Genomic DNA, 16,938 nt, shown 5'->3' with positions numbered 1-16,938 from the left:
AGAACTACTTCTTCGTTTTTCTTGATAGAATAATAAATACATATTTAATAAATATTATTTAAAAAACTACTGTAAGCAAATTAAACAAAAATAAACTGCTATAAATTTAAATGAAATCCATAAACTAATTTTGATTTTCAAAATAGCTACTGTCACTAGAAACTTGACATCTTTTATTGAAAAATTGCTCTTTATTCAAAATCTGAGCTAGATAGGTATAGGAAACCCTAATATAGTTTGAAAGAGCATTTGAATCTGCTTCGATTTATTTTAAAAAATACAGGGTGTTGTATTTGAAATAACGAGGTTTTTATGTAAAATAAATATTTAAAATAGACCAGCAATTTTTGATACCCCTGTATACATTAAACGAAGCAATCAAATTTTTCAGTAAAGTTTATTTCTCTGGCTTAAAAGTCAGCACAGGAATTAACTCTGAAAAGCAATGTACAGGGTGTTAATAATCTATTCTATTGTAGCCTGCATTTTTAAATATCTTTAAATATCTCAAAAACCAAAAATTTTAAACATATTTAGCCTTTATAACAAATACCTTTTTTTGGGCCCAAGAATCAAAAAATGAAATAAAATACAGGGTGTTCCATAAGAAAAAATATAACTTTGGTATGTAGTTAGTTCTGAAACACACTGTACATTTCAAAATAATTTTAAATTATGCACATTGCCACCCCACATATACTCATAAAATATTTTGTTTCTACATCTTTCCGTTTTCGTATAATCCTAAGGTATAATCAACCGAGGCGAATGAGGTGCGCCACCCTGTACATGTATTCGATAACATCTAAACTGTAATGGATACATATGAAGTACTACAAAATCGGGTAAATTTTATAAAAAAAACATATTTTTGTGTTTATAATTGTTCTGAAAATTAACCGTTTTATTTTATGTGGTTTTAGACGCATTTGTACCTACTGTAAATTAATAATATAGGTAATAATACCGTATGATCGAATAAAAACGGCGTCAGCGATGGCTATGGAATGACGATCAATGGCATTTCCCATATAAATTTACATATAAAATGTCAGCGATCTTCATTTCATAGCCATCGCTGACGCCGTTTTTATTCGATCATACGGTATAAGGAAATGGACTCCCAATCGGTAATATAAGAAAATTTATATTAACATTAAAAAATATGTACTTAAATTGAATTTTGGCTGTCTTGACTTGACGGTAATTATTTTGATTTAAGTCATTTTGCCGACTTAACTCGCAGATCATAATGATTTAAATAAAAAATATACATGTCATAAAAACGACTTAAATTACATTATATTGATTTAAGTCTTCACGAAAATGACTTGACTTGAAAGAAAATGATTTAAGTCAAAGACTTAAATCATTTCAACTTTATATTGAATTTGACTTAAGATTTAAATCATTTTGATTTTAGAAATGATTGAGTATTTTTAAAACTGACTTGTTGCAGCTCTGCTGTTGATTAATACAAAATATTTATTTCTGGACATTTACAATATACTTATATTAATTTTAATTATTATATATCAGTATTAAACCCACGTTTAGTAATAGTATATTGTTTTATTAGGAGTAAAAATCACATTTTTTGTATCGAGGCTGTACGTTTGACAGACAAGCGCCAGTCCAACGTACAGCTGAGGCACAAAAAGTAATATTTACTCCGAATAGAACATGCAGTTTTTTTTAAACGCCACAAATAATTTTTAAATAATTTCAAATGTTCCAAATGATAATTATATATCGAGAAATTATGGTTATGGCTCGTTGAATTTGACACTTTATGTCAATTTAATAATATATTTTCGTATTTTATGCTTAGGCGTAAAAGTGCTTTACTTTTATGCCTAGGCCAAGGATATATAGAAGGCCTAGGCTTTACGTTCGAAAAAAAAATGATTACTAAGAAACAAAACACAAAATCATAAAACTTTTTTTTACATATTTTTAAAATATTTTTTGATTGATCAAACCATAGTTTATTAGTACCTACATACGTCCACATTGTAAAAATCTATAACCATTTAAAACCACATTTAAATAAGACAAATGATTATTGCAGCATCAAATATTTCTATAGAAAATTATAAAATTATTTTAATATATGACTAGTTAACATCAGTTTCTTCTGTAGGACACTCTAGAATAATGATTTCTGTCTTTTTTATGCACTCTATAATTATCTCTATAGGGTTTGTAGTTTCGTGATGTTTCAAAAGTCTGGTTTCTATAATTTCTCCCTCTAGGTCTATATTTATTCTTATTTTGCCTATGATAAGCATTTCTAACCATTTGCTCATTAGATCTAGAGTTATTTCTTTGATTTATCACAGTTTTTTCCATACATATTTTTTTAAATAAAAATTTGTGCCTGTCATCTATAGCTTCAAGCATAGTTTTGTACATATTATCGCTAATTAAATGCTCAACATCAGCTGCAGCATATAATATCATTTCCTCTGTTAGTGGCCTTTCAGACCAATATTTTTGATTCCTCTTGTAAATATTTTTAATGTCTATTTTTAGGGGATTTGGGGGTACTCCGTAACACTCAGATATGAGATTCAATCCAGCTCTAAAATCCCCACCTCCACCATTTTGTTTAGTGATAATACCATGAGCTACTTGAGTATCAAATACACAATTAAGTTGTACTCCAAACTGATAAAAGAGATTAAGGACGTCATTTCGGCATGCCTGTACTACTTTGATAATATTATTATTCTCAAGAATGTCTTTAATCCCATTTTCCATCATCATATGACATTCTTGCACATCAAAAATATATATTTTCTCCTTTGTGACAATTTGAATCAGTGTTAACTCTCCTCTTTCACCCAAATTCACTCCCTCACAATCTAGCCCTATTACCTGTTTTTCCTTAACATATGGCCAAGAATCTTCTTCAATATTTGATGGTACCTTACAAAGAATGCTTTCTGTAGCCTTTTTGCAGTTATCTACATCCTTTATAATTGCAGTTTTGTTTAATAAATTAATTTTCCAGTTGGACATTTCTTTCTCATAAATCGTTGTATTCTGCTAAAAAAAGGTTGCTAGTAACTGTAGGAGATCGAACAGCAATGCAATATATAAATAGTAGCCTTGACTATATATATAAATAAAAATTACAAAAATAAGGAATACGGAATACCTAAGTATATACGACGTACGTAATGTGTTTAATGCACAGGTTCACACAGGTTTAATGTTGTCTCGAGACTAGAAGCAGAAAATAGAGTCATAGACAAAAATAAATTGGAAGGTCAAGGGCACACAAAAATGGATAAAAGGATAGGGTAAAAGATAAAGATAGAATCACTCGCAATATGCATATTTATGCATTAATTTATCATTACGTAATTATTATATTCCTATTTCCCTGTATCTATGATAATCGCAGAACACAAAAATACAATGCCGATAAACAAAAACATACAAAAACAAACGTGAAACAAACTAATAACTACTTGTTGGAGTTGATACTTGTCTCTCACTAGACACACTTTATTCGGCTAAAAAAGTTCTAAAAAGTAAAAAGGGCATTCTTTTTGATGAAAAACTTCTTCAAGTGTCTTTTTAGTGTTTACTTATGTTTACTGGTTTAGTCGTTTTGTCGTTTAGTGTTCTCACCAGCGTTGCCAATGGTCCAAAATTATATTCCACGGCGAACATACCCAAATTCCACAAAATTCCACAATCACTAGGTTCGGTCTTTAGGTCTGCGACCAGGGTTCGGAAAACTAAATGCTACTTTTAAAAACTACATAAACTACATTACATATAGTTAATGTAGTTTATTAGTTTATGTAGAGGTCCGAAGTACAGTGTTCTTATATGAATATATGATCTGAGGCGCATCGATTACTTTAACCGCTTTAACCAGACTTTAACCGTGCTTTAACTATGTCCATATGTCCATAACAATGGAAACTCTGTCGCGCTGTTGTTGTTTCATGGCAAGAGTGCCAAATTCTACTGACTGACTATTGACACTTGATACACCATCACACACTGCCCGTTTACGCCGCGCCGGTGCTGGTGTAAGGCCGGATGAGATCGGATATCTCGTGATCTCGTGATCCGCGTAAACAAAGTAGACTCCGTCCAGATTAGCCCTAGCAGCATATAGGAGACGTTAACGTCTCCTTTTTGACACGATGCCAAGGTCCAAGGCTAATCTGGACGGGGTCTACTTTGTTTACACGGAATCCGAACCGCGGTCCTTGGCCACATCATAGTCAAATGACCTAACGACTTGGCCAGTATAAAATCCATAAAGTAAATTTCTCTATGATCTAATCAACTCGTACTCACGATTATATCCGGCCTCAAATCGGCGTGGCGTGAATGAGCGTGTGTGTCAACAGATTTTTACACTCTTGACCTTTGCCATGGAAAAACAGTACAACAAAGTTTCCAGACGGTCACCGCTTACGTCGCTTAACTTGAGTGATCTCGGGGCCATAGGCCATTACAGGAGAAAGGAGAAGACAGGAAGAATAACCTCACTAATAAATAAGTAATTAGCTTGAATTAGATGGTAATTGGTAATTAATTAGTAATTATTAAAATATAAATAAAGAATAGAAATATGGCATAAATATGCAATAGAATAACATTTAGTTTTGTTAGCAGAAAGGAACTTTGAAGAGTATTAAGAAAGTGGTAAAGTTAAGTGCCAAGAATATATTTATATAAATATGCTACTTTCAATTAACAATGAGAACAAGCAACATCTAGAAATATTAACTTTTCAATCTGAATCAGGTAAACCTGCTATATTATTTATGGCTGTATGACGTGGTGTGTGCTAGGGTTCAGAACCGGGAAATCCCGGTACCGAAAGTACTGGAGTTCCCGGTTCTTTTGTGACATCAAAGAACTGGGAGTCGACATTATTAATTCCCGGTTCTTTCGGTACTTTCGGTACTCGGTACTAATAATTAAAAACATATTTTTTTTATGTGCGAAGACTTTTGATACTTTCTACTTTCTAGCGGTCAAAATCAAACTCTTCTAAATAAGTAGTGATTTGGTTGCAAAGTAGTGATTTGGTTGCGTTCTGAAGTTATTTTGCAGTTTCTATAATGTTTATTAGCAATTTTTAAAGTTTAAATATGTTATTTTATTATTTAGTATAATATTGCTAAATGTATTAGTTATATTTTTATATGTTGCATCTTTATTTGATTGATTGCATCTTTAGTTGGATTTTTTTTTTCAAATTTAGTTAAGTTTTGAGGTTGGTTAATGTTGTTTGATGTAATTTTTAAGCTACTTGTGTTTTCGTTTTTTTTTCGCTTGTGTTCATTATTTGTGTTCATGTTTACTTTCTCATGACTTAATAATTTGATATTTTTTCATTTGAACCTCAATTTTTTATCGCATTTTGAGAACCATCCCTTGCTTGCTAATTGACGAACTTCACAATTATTGAACGAAAATATTTTAGTACAGTTCTGGAAACTCTTAATTAATACTGCCAATTAGGGTTCAGATCTTTTTGGCCATCACAGAACCGGGTCTCGGTAACAATAATTAAAAAAAAATTGTTACATGAGAATTAAGAAAGTAATGATGCTATTTCTTATTGTTCTTGCTTCTTCTTTCTTTTGAAGTTCCTATGATATTTATTATATTATGCTTTAATAGATATTTGCATTTTTAATTCAATATTTTAGGCCCTTTGTCTCAAATTTAGTTAAGTTGGTTTATGTTGTTTGATGTGAAATTTAAGTTATCTATAAACCTATACTTTTTCTGTACCTACTTATGTTCATGTTAATTTTCTCATGACTGATTACTTAATAATTTGATATTACTTTCATTAAAAATCTCAATTTTTTATCCATTTTTCTTTGAAAAACCATCCCTTGCTTTCTTATTGATGAACTGCACCACCATTGAACAAAAATTAGTCAGTACCGAAAGTACCGAAAAAACCGGGAAATCCCGATTCCTAAGAGGCGCGGTACCGAAATTCCCGGTTCCGAAAAATAGCTCCGGTTCCGTAAACCCTAGTGTATGCATATTACCAAGTTAAAACTTTAAAAAAATTCAGTACTGTACAGTACGTCTGCTGGATCTGTGTCTATGAAAGGAATGCGGACAAAAAACATTTAAATAAACAGCAATATATTTCGTCAAAGTATACGTCACCGCAAATCGCTCCGCCCACTCATTTTATTGGCTACTTGCAAATTTGTCGAATTTTTATTGATGGGACGCGTCGTCTAATTTTTTGCGAAAAACATCGAGAGAATATCGTTTCCCCTCTCACGGATGCCCCGTAGCTACAGAACGGGCAGACGTACTGTATTTTTTACTTTTTTATAAAGAGGAAGAAAATTATTTCAGTCTAAAAAAATAATTTCTAGCTTCAAATTAGTTCATTTGCAACCTTTAAATTTATTTGTTTATAGTTATTGCTGATTTTTGTAAATTGACTTCCCAATTTTTGCACCATGGACCGAATCAAAAAAGATATGATACTGCAGCTCAAAAATTAGAGGTGGATGTTCATGTCATACAAAATTGTATATATGGATTGGTTCATTTATTAATGTTAGCATGCAAACATAAGGTATAATACACAGACGATATAATACTATTAAGCTTGTAGTACACTTAGCCGAACCGAAACAAAACGTGCAGAAGGGAAAAAATTCTGGCAATAAAAGGGTGTATTCAGTTAAGGGCTCGAACACACTGACGACCAGGTCGCACCGGCCAGGCCGCAGCTACCTCTAAAACCATTAAATCAAATGATATAGCATACGAGCACACTAACGTCCTTGCCGTCCGTTGGTCGTTGCGGCCAGAAGACTGCACGGAAATATTATTTTCTGCCGCTTGTTGCCGGTTTTCTTCCAAATTAATAATTTTTCAGATGAAATCCCTCAAATTCAAGGCACAATATTTTATTTTCTATAAGATATAGTGTTTTAGTGTAGTTTTTGCACACGTGCAGAAAATCCAAAGAAATAGTATAGACTGGATCAAAGGTAAACTTAAATCTAATTTTTTTATCAAGGGTCGATTCTAGTAAAAACTCAAAAACATTTTTATATGACATACCTACTCTATTTATGGTTGGTATGATACCTGTTATTATACCTTTGAGTTTCGATGTTAAAAAATAAAAAAAATAATATTTAAAGTTTTTCTACAACCACTTGTTTTTTTTATTAAATTAGTTTTTTTAGTTGTATTGTAGTCATGTACAGGGTGGGTCAAATTCGACGCTTTTAAATGGAAACACCCTTTTCTATAGGAGATAGGCAAAAACTAATATCGGTGTCTGGAGCTCAATTTTCATCAAAAAGATGATGGTGAAAACCGCATATCAATATCTGTTACCGTTTCGGAGTTACGGGGTGTTTTTCAAAAATGTGCATTTTTAACAAATCGCTGTAACTTTTTTGCTATGGAAAATTTTGTATTTTTATGAAAACATTTCCAAAGCACCTTTTTACGTAGAATTTAATGGTTTAAGTATATTTTTTTTTAAGTTAATAATTTAAGAGTTATCAACAGAAAAATTGATTTTTTATTTGGGACACCCTCTATGTTTTTAATTAACTGAAAAGAATTTAAAATTACCTTTCCAAAAATATAGCACACTTGATATTTTGTTATAATCCCCTTCGAAATACAGAATTTTTAAAAGTTTGCCACTTTTAACTAGTAGGCTTTGGACCCCTTATTGATGATATGCCCTTAATGGAACTCGAAAACATATTTTTCCAGCAAAACGACGCAGCGCCTCTGAACGCTGAAGTTATCATTTTTGCAGCCAATTTCAAGAATAATCGAATCCAACATCCCAGCCGTTGGCCGTCGAGGCCGCCTGACTTCGTGCCCATGGATCTAATCCTATGGATATATTTGCGGAAGAATAAAGGTTCCTTATTCTTCCGTATATAATCTAGACAAGAATTAAAAATACTTAACAGTTATAAGAGGGTATCTTTCACCCCCACTGAGTTAATGTTAATGCGAGAAATTTTCAAAAACTGCCCCGTCTGTCCATAACAGAAGACGATTGATATGTTGAACACCTGTAGCAAAATCTCATGTCTTGGTTTGCTATTTATTTTTATTGTTATTAGATATAGTTTAAATGTGTTGATGTTGGTTAAATATATTTTAAATTGTTATAAAATTCTGCATCTCTCATAGCAAATATTATTTTCGTTTTAATTGATGCTTGAGCTAGAATTTTTTTGCATTACAGCCAGTGCCGTTCATAGCCTACTTTTTTAAAGCGGGCGAATTTTTATATACTTTATATCTCGAAGAGGAATCGAGCAAAATATCAAGTGTGTTATATTTTTGGAAAGGTAATTTTAAATTCTTTTCAATAAATTAAAAATATACAGGGTGTCCCTTATAAAAAATCAAATTTTCTGTTGATAATTCTTAAATTATTAATTTTAAAAAAATTATACTTAAACCATTAAATTCTACGTAAAAAGGTGCTTTAGAAATGTTTTCATAAAAATACAAAATTTTTCATAGCAAAAAAGTTACAGCGATTTGTTAAAAATGCATATTTTTGAAAAGCACCCCTGTAACTCTGAAACGGTAACAGATATCGATATGCGGTTTTCACCATCATGTTTTTGCAAAAATTGAGCTCCAGACACCGATATTAGTTTTTGTCTATCTCCTATAGAAAAGGTTGTTTCCATTTAAAAGCGTCGAATTTGACCCACCCTGTACAAGGAGGACAACTGTATTTTAAATATTATATTTAATTTAACGTTTTTCAAACAGGGTTAATTAGACTATATTTCTACTAGGTACATTATTTTGAAAAACATTAAGAAAGTAACTTAAACATTCATAAAAATAGAAGTAATTACTGTTGTAGATTCTTCGTTATATTGTAAACATTGAAATAACTGGAAGCTAAACTTTCTACCTGCTTATATTTAGAGCCAGTGTCTGACGATCTATTTTTACGATGGCCCTAATATGTTTACTTCCAAAGTCGATAAGGGCGCCATATCAGTAGAAAAAAGAAACAGAATATCTCCCTTTTTGTCGGTCGCGCGTACACAATGCTTTTTGTTTGTTGTGAATAGCAACTTCGCTTTTTAATTAACTCGGATATTTTAACATTTCTGAAACAATATTTTCTAATTGGTAAAACGTAAAAAATCGTTAGATTTGACAACTCTGTTGAAACTGGTCGTTCATCTGGCCGCAGCTAAAAACGCAATACATCCGGCCAGCCGACGGCCAGGTCGTTGCGACCTGGTCGTCAGTGAGTTTGAGCCCTAAGAAGTGTATGCTGTATGGAAGAAGTACGGCATAGTGTGCACTTGATTTCAGTTCTGTTAAGTGCGCGACAAGCTTCAGAGCTCTTATCTTTTATCAAAAATATTGTATAGCCTGGTTAATTCCAGTTTTTCCATTAACCAAAGGTGTTATTAGATAGAATTGTAAAAGATAAAGTTAAAAATTTGGTAGCATTGTACCATGTCTTATTATATTTCAGCTTAGTGTCCATGATTTCAAAGATTCAGTTTTAGCATTAGGCTTTACCAATGAACAAGAATCAGTTCTTACCCATTTTTATGAATCACAACACAATGAATTACATTCCCTCATTAAGCCAAACTTAGATGAACCACACTACTATGACATGCAATGGAGATTTGAAGTACAAGTAAGTACACATTTGTAAATATTTAAGTAAAGTTGTTAAGTAATATTTGGCATTAAATCATAGAGCGTATATAACACTTTCTATTTTTTTACAGCTTGGTAGTCGCTCACTGTTGGAACAAGTAACTCCATTAGTAGTGATGAATTTATCTTTAAAAACAACTGACGGAAAGGAAAAGGAAAATATAGAGCATCACCTCATACAAACTGATCCAACAAATCTATTACATTTAACAAATGAGTTGGAGCGTGCCCTTTCTGAATCTAGAAGTCGTCACTCTAGAAAAGTTGAAAACATTATTAACAATCTCTAATTTTTTTATAAATGAAACGCAGTGATTTTTTACCCCTTTTTATTCTTATTACTATATTCATTAATATATACTTATTTACTTTTATGTTCAAAATTTTTCCAAATAAAAAAAGTATACATAAAAGTTTAGCAATAATTTAACAGGTATAAGAGAAAAAATCATTTAATCAGTCTTTGGTCCTACTTTGACTTTGCTTTGGAAAGTGCTTTCTTTCTTTGACCAAACATATACAGGTATAGTTGTGGAAAGACTAGAAAAAAAAGAAATAATTATTTAGATTAATTTATAATAATTCTGTTTATGAGATTTGTGAATCTAATATAATTGTTTTTAAATGTTATAGGTGAACATGATCACACAACACGAACATTAATTTTCATTTAAAAAAAATGTTTGTTTTGGATGTATGACAGACTTGTCAGACATAGATAAATGAAACAAGTTTAGATTGGAAAGTGCCCACAAGGACAATGTACTAAATCATAGAGAAATATAAATACTATTTGGCGCTATTTTTGCAACGGTCGCGCCCCAAAGCTTTTGATGAAGATTTCGGATCTGTTCGGCTTTTTCGGGAAATATGTCGCCAAATATTATTTATTCAAATTTATTATTATTTTCTTTTAATATTATAAATAAAATACAGTGTGTTGCATACAAGACAATTTTTGAAGATTCCGACTATAACATGAGAAAATTATTTCTGTTATTGTTTGGCGGTTGTTCTTAGCAACCGCTATAGCAGCACCAGATCGCGTACAACGGTTGCGACCCAAAACATTTATATATTTTGACGGGCATTCCAATCTAAATTTATTTCCTTTATCTATGTTGTCAGACAGACTTGTGTAATATTCTTCATAGAGCTATAAAAACCCGTATAAAAGAAAAAACGGAGTTAAGTTGGCTTAGAAATAAATGATTAGGTAATGACATTCACCATATAATTTTACATACAAAGTGTCGGCATGATAAGTGTCGGCAATCAACATATCCATCCAAGCCAACTCTGACGCCATATACCTAGTATTTTATTACAAATATTTTATGTAAGGTTGTTGCAACAGATATATACAACTGCAACAGATATATACAACATATGCAACTGTTTGTACAATGATGTGTACGTACCACAATACATAACTGTGATAAAGAAATGTTTTTATTATTGAAGTTAAACTTCTTTACGCACGCTGGGAGTAAAAATTTAAGGCCGTCACACACGAGCTAGCGTTACGCCATGCGTCACGAAAAGCGGTAATGATCGAAAAAGTGGTAAGCCAATGAGGAATTTGAGATGGTTCTTTGGAACGTCGTAACTGGGGCCCTATGTAAGCCAGGGGGCTGAAACTTGTAATATATGCTGTCCTCCATTCGCGAATTTCAAGTTCCAGAGCTTTACGCCCTGGGCTACTCAGAACGGGTCTGAAAGGAGCTGTGCGCGATAGCCTGGTGCCTCCAGATGGCGCTGAACAGTTCTGAACTTTATGACTCAGTTGAATGGAGTGAGAGTATCGCGTCCTTGAACAGTTCAGAGCTGCACAACTGCATGAATGGAGGACAGTAATAGAGGGGAGATAGGGTTCTTCGAGCCCTATCTTTTCATGGTATTTTGGCGACGTTTTGTGCACTATGAAACCCCATCATCAATGGCGAAAAAATATTCCGATTTTAAATAAAATTTCGTATGTCGATAGATTGGACCAAGGCCAACTTGACTGTGTAGGACGCATGTCATTGTCACAGTACTTTCGACGTAAGAAACGTCAAAACTTGATGTCCGATCATGACCAAATTTGGTGGGGAGGCTATGTGAGCCACGGTGCAGACGGTCCCACCCTGCAAAGTTGAATACGACGTATCGTTTACATCTTCATCAGGGTGGGACTAAGGAATTGATATTGAAGAAAAATGTGGGTCGATTTCGGCGAAATTGAGGACGGGCTACGGGGCTACAGGATGACGCCTTCGACGTTTCGAACCCATGCCTCTAAATAGACGAAATCATCAGGATTTTTCTTAATTATGGGTCGATTGGAACCAAACTCGGCACGTGGATAGATGTACTCGAATGGAGTCCTCAGATGGACAGACGGTCATTTTAATACAAATTTTGTGAAAGCGAATCAATTTATTCATTTTTAATTTATTACTGCACTTTTTCAAACATTCCCTTCAAATTCTTCAATTTAATAGCTGTTCGTAAGACGGTTCACTTCAAATAATTTGTTTTCCCTATAATCAATTTTTATCCAAATATAAACTATTTAATTTTTCGATATACTTACGAGGAATATATAATACCATCAGAAACCATAAAACATGCTGGTAATTAAATATTACATTGTATCGATTAGGCATATCAATACTGTAAAGCTGGTTCTTGCCTACTTCTTTCTGGGCAGCCCAAATACACAGCAACTCTCCAGTGACTCCAATTGGATACAGTACAATAAATGTTGTGTATCTAAAATAAATTATTAATTATTTTTATTATAACTTATTTGTTAAACCTGGTTTATACATAACGATTTTATGTACAGGGAGTCCCCTGAAAAAATATTTTAACTAAAGAGGCTATGAAATTGCTGGAAATTATTTTGAAGTTTGTAGAACGGCCGCTAGAGGGCGCAACTGCTATGGAAAATAATAAATTAGAATTTTTACAAAATTTTGCCTAGATAAAGGGTACTATAAATAATAGCCACATAGTCTTCAGTAAATTTTGGATTTTTTTGTTAGAACCATTTTCTCCTACCTGCTAAAATAAAGTGGTGGGGGGTCAGATGCCAAACGAGGGCTTGTTTAAAAGAGCGTTCCTTACTCTATAATAATAATAATAATAAGCTTATCAACGTAGACGCTAGGGGACGCTGTCTTACAATTTAACAAACATTGCGCGTTTTTTTTTTCAAAAAAATTAAATGCGATAGTATATAAAAAATTTCTATACCTATGTGGCGGATTCATCTCTCCAAAAAAAAATCCTTTATGAGTATTTCGCCACTGCACTGCAAGAAAATCTACAAAATAAAATAGTTATTTTTTGTAAACATTTCTGCGTTAATCCAAACGGAAACTACTTCTCAGAAGTTAGGTTTACAGATATACAAATTTGCCTAACGAACAAAAAAATGCTTAACGTTTCGGAAAGTTTATCTCTTTCCGTCGTCGGAAGCAAAAAATAATCGACAATATACCAAAACACCAGATGTATTAATATTTTTTAGTAATTAAGATTTTAATACAATTTGACATTTGTACTATTAACCAAAAAAAAAATTGTCAAAAGCAACTTTTTTCCAAAACTTACCATGACTTCACAGCGGCTTTGTTTCTTGTTCACTATTATTAACATCTAAATTATTAGATATTAATACATCTGGTATTATAGTATTCTGGTATATTGTCGATTTTAATATAAGCTGATCGTTTCTATCTTATTTTTTTTATTATAATTGGCATAATCAAGAGGGCTACTGATACTAATGATGGGATCACACGAGCGTATTCGTTCGAGTACTCGATTATTGAAATAACCGACATTCATAAACGAGTAGTGTTGTAAGTGGAAATGGAAATATTGGAAATTTCCAAACGTGTCTCGGAAATATTGGGAATATTGGAAATATTTTTAAAAATACTTAAATCTTGTCATTAACGATTCAAACCCGATGTTTATTAATATATCTTTCATATTTTGTAACCCTATAAACATTGAACTTACTATAGAACAGTTCTGCAAACATATAATATGAATATATCGAGTTTGAGGATTCACCAACTTATTTGCAACGTCGCATTTCTACGGGGAAGTCCCGAGCTCGTAAGTCGTAGCGTAGTAAAAACTCGCTGGTCTTCAATTTTGACCAATTTAAAAAGTGTATACAATACTAGGCTCAGTTTACAAGGAGTTGCAGTTACTCAAGAAGCAACACAAATGATTGATAAAAATGTTAAGCAGTGGATATTAGATGACGAAGTATTTTGGGCCCAAATTTCCAACGTAATTAACATTTTTGAACCTATTGGCAAATGGTTAAAAATTGTAGAAGGAGATTATAGCACTATTCATTTTGCTGTAAAAGCATTTTGTGATATTAGAAGGGTAATTCAGAATAATCTTGCATTGTCCTCACTTGACGAAAGTAAAAATCCGAATTGTTGGAGTTTGTTGACAAAAAAGAAAAATTTGCTATTAAACCCATTCATTATGCTGCAGAATTACGAAATCCAAAATCACAAGGTTCTGAACTTGATGAAACCCAAATTCTTTCTGCCATAGAATGCATATACTTAATATATCAAAAAATAAACTCAATATAAAGGAGCAAGAAATAATAGATGAACTAGCAGATTACTGTTGTAGAAGAGGCAAGTTATTTGGAAATAACTTCATATGGAAAAGTAGTTTTGATAACCCAGTCTCCTGGTGGAAAGGACTGTGTTCTTCATCTTCATTATCACAAGTAGCTTCACGAATGTTGATGATGCCAGCATCTTCGGCTGCCACAGAACACAGTTTTAGCGTTTATAGTCATATTCATTCAAAAAAGAGAAACAGGCTTACTAATGATAGAGCCGCTAAGCTACTCTATGTATCCCACAATGAAAACTTGCTGAAGAAAATAGGAAACGGCAATAGATCAATTTTTATTTCCGATACTATTGAAGATTTTGAGGAAGTAGACTGGCAAGAAGATGTTATTGAGTGTTATGCTGATGACAGCGATAAAGATATGCCTCTTGCTCGACTAGTGTGTCAAAAATAATTTTTGTACAAATTTATATAACCTTAATTTATTTTTTAATTTGAAAAATAACTCTTTTTTTATGTTTATGTATAAGCATTTTGTGTTTTGCGATGTTTTGTTATGATTTTTATAAATACTACAACTAGTTGAAGCCTGGCGCATCCGTCACGATATCAGGAAAGAAAATACTTCCTAATCCGGCGACGACAGTTTTTAGAAGAGCTAATTAGCTATCTTTTAGTACAAAATCAACTTTCTAGAGCAAGTCGTTACTTCAGTAGAGACGACACAGATAAACATTAGCATTTTATATATGTAGATATTTCAATTTTTCTTATTTTTTAAATATTTCATATACCGGGTGCGTCTCGAAAGTGGCTCACCCCTATAACTTTTTTATTTCTTCAGATAAAAAAACGAGATTTGGTATGTTAGTATATGATATAAATTAGGATTAATTGACGTATTCAATTGTTTTTGGTCACTTCCTGTTTCACCGGAAATGACTACAACTTTTGATTTTTAAATGGCACCCTCGGTATTTTTTTATTTTATTCGATAGAAAATGACATTCTGAATAGAATGACATATCATATGTCAACTTTTGACATTCTCGCTTAAAATAAAATTAAAATTTAAAATTCAATCTAGAGTGCCATGGTTATGTTAAAAATACTAATTTTTAATCAAGGAGCCTTGGAAAAATAGATTTGATTGTCTAATGTTTTTAGTGTCTTGTCCTGGCCAGTTAGAAAATGATCAAATCGTATTTTTAATCATATTTCAATTTTTTCAAACGGAACGAGGGTGGCTCATTAGCATATTTGGAAAAAGTATTTTTTTACGAATAATTTGGTACCACACACTTGGTATTTCGAGTCAAATTTTCGTTACGAACCGCAAATTATAATTTCAAATAAACTATATGCGAAAATGTCAAAAGCTGACATATGATATGTCATTCTAAAGTAAAAAAGTACCGAGGGTGCCATTTAAAAATCAAAAGTTGTAGTCATTTCCGGTGAAACAGGAAGTGACAGAAAACAATTGAATACTTCAATCAATCCTAATTTATGTCATATACTAACATACCAAATCTCCTTTTGTTAACTCACACACAACACTTTTGAGACGCACCCGGTATTTCCAATATTTCCGAAAATATATTTCTGGAAATTTTACATCACTATAAACGAGCGATGCAAGTGACGAGTTACGAGCGACAAACGCAAGTGATCTTAAAATGAAATAAATTGAAATCCGATTTTAATGTGACATACTCGATAAAAAGTCGAGCGAATTTTCTACATACATTGCAGGTAGCAAATTTATACGTTATCCGTTGCGTATCTGAGTGACAATGTTTTACGACCTACATCGACAATGCTTTGAAATAACCTTAATCAAGCGAATACTGCTTGGCGTTACGTGTACAACAAGCGACGGGCGAAAAACCGTATTTTTAAATACGAGCGATATTTCGCTCGAGCGATATTGAGACTCGAGTACTCGATTATTGAAATTAATCGGTTTCCCCCATCACTAACTGATACCCTGTTATGAAAATAAGGTAATTAAGGGCTTATTTTTTCGTATTTACTATAATTTTGCTAATATTTTCCGTTTGAAAGAAGATATCAAGATGCGGTTTTCGCTGATTTTTTATGACTCAAAATAACATATACTATCGCATTTATTTTTTTTTGGAAAACGCGCAATGTATGTTAAATTGTAAGACAGCTCCCCCTAGCGTCTACGTTCCAAAGCTTATTATTATTATTTTTATGGTGTAATATAGAGCAAGAAACGACCTTTTAAACGAGCCCCCGTTTGTTGGATTCTGATCATCCAGTCCGGAGTTATTAACATTTAAATAGAAACAGATCTAACCTTCCCCACCACTTTATTTTAGCAGATAGAGGAAAATGGTTCTAACAAATAAAATACAAAATTTACTGAAGATTATGAACCTATTATTTATAGTACCCCTTATATATAGTCAGTACTCTAGAGGGGGGGGGGGTACTCTGTCAGGGTAAATACAAAATTGAATTTACGATAACTTTTATTTAACTGACAATTTTCCAACGTTAAATCAATATATTTGCCTACAATAGCAGTAGTATTTCGAATTCTACATACAGGGATCAAAATGTCAAGAAATCAATATTCAATAATATAGT

At 32.4% G+C, this 16,938-nt stretch overlaps 3 protein-coding genes across 11 annotated transcripts in view; 1 reads left to right on the top strand and 2 right to left on the bottom strand.

Annotated features, from left to right (window-relative positions):
- Positions 1-1,740: 1,740 nt before the first annotated feature.
- On the bottom strand, positions 1,741-3,636 carry LOC115889472 (piRNA biogenesis protein EXD1-like). 4 transcript variants are annotated; one of them, XM_030909463.1, is made up of 2 exons: positions 3,164-3,636; positions 1,741-3,051 (listed from the first exon to the last, which is right to left on the bottom strand). In XM_030909463.1, exon 2 carries the CDS (start codon positions 3,022-3,024, stop codon positions 2,128-2,130), a length of 897 nt encoding a protein of 298 aa, XP_030765323.1. In that variant the 5' UTR covers positions 3,025-3,051; positions 3,164-3,636; the 3' UTR covers positions 1,741-2,127. The 4 variants fall into 4 exon arrangements, with proteins under 4 accessions (XP_030765323.1, XP_030765325.1, XP_030765324.1 ...); XM_030909465.1 differs by having other exon boundaries at positions 3,183-3,636; XM_030909464.1 differs by having other exon boundaries at positions 1,741-3,048; positions 3,183-3,636.
- Positions 3,637-4,249: 613 nt separating this feature from the next.
- LOC115889475 (COMM domain-containing protein 2) lies at positions 4,250-10,119 on the top strand. 6 transcript variants are annotated; one of them, XM_030909472.1, is made up of 5 exons: positions 4,250-4,531; positions 4,648-4,779; positions 6,435-6,595; positions 9,518-9,688; positions 9,783-10,119. In XM_030909472.1, the coding sequence occupies exons 2-5, from the start codon at positions 4,713-4,715 to the stop codon at positions 9,999-10,001; spliced, it is 618 nt and encodes a 205-aa protein (XP_030765332.1). In that variant the 5' UTR covers positions 4,250-4,531; positions 4,648-4,712; the 3' UTR covers positions 10,002-10,119. The 6 variants fall into 6 exon arrangements, with proteins under 6 accessions (XP_030765332.1, XP_030765333.1, XP_030765329.1 ...); XM_030909473.1 differs by having other exon boundaries at positions 4,645-4,779; XM_030909469.1 differs by having other exon boundaries at positions 4,250-4,552.
- LOC115889474 (very-long-chain (3R)-3-hydroxyacyl-CoA dehydratase hpo-8) overlaps positions 10,027-16,938 on the bottom strand; it is a 36,165-nt gene continuing 29,253 nt past the window's right edge. Inside the window, exons 4-5 of the mRNA XM_030909467.1 lie at positions 12,290-12,468; positions 10,027-10,251 (exon numbers count right to left, since the gene is read on the bottom strand). Of these exons, the coding sequence (XP_030765327.1) occupies positions 10,181-10,251; positions 12,290-12,468 (250 nt within the window). The 3' untranslated portion in view covers positions 10,027-10,180. The remainder of the gene's footprint in view (positions 10,252-12,289; positions 12,469-16,938) is intronic.

This window comes from Sitophilus oryzae, unplaced genomic scaffold, assembly GCF_002938485.1.
Source record: "Sitophilus oryzae breed Bouriz unplaced genomic scaffold, Soryzae_2.0 scaffold_815_pilon_pilon, whole genome shotgun sequence".
NCBI classification, from domain to species: domain Eukaryota; kingdom Metazoa; phylum Arthropoda; class Insecta; order Coleoptera; family Curculionidae; genus Sitophilus; species Sitophilus oryzae.
This window is presented reverse-complemented; position numbering and strand designations above follow the sequence as displayed.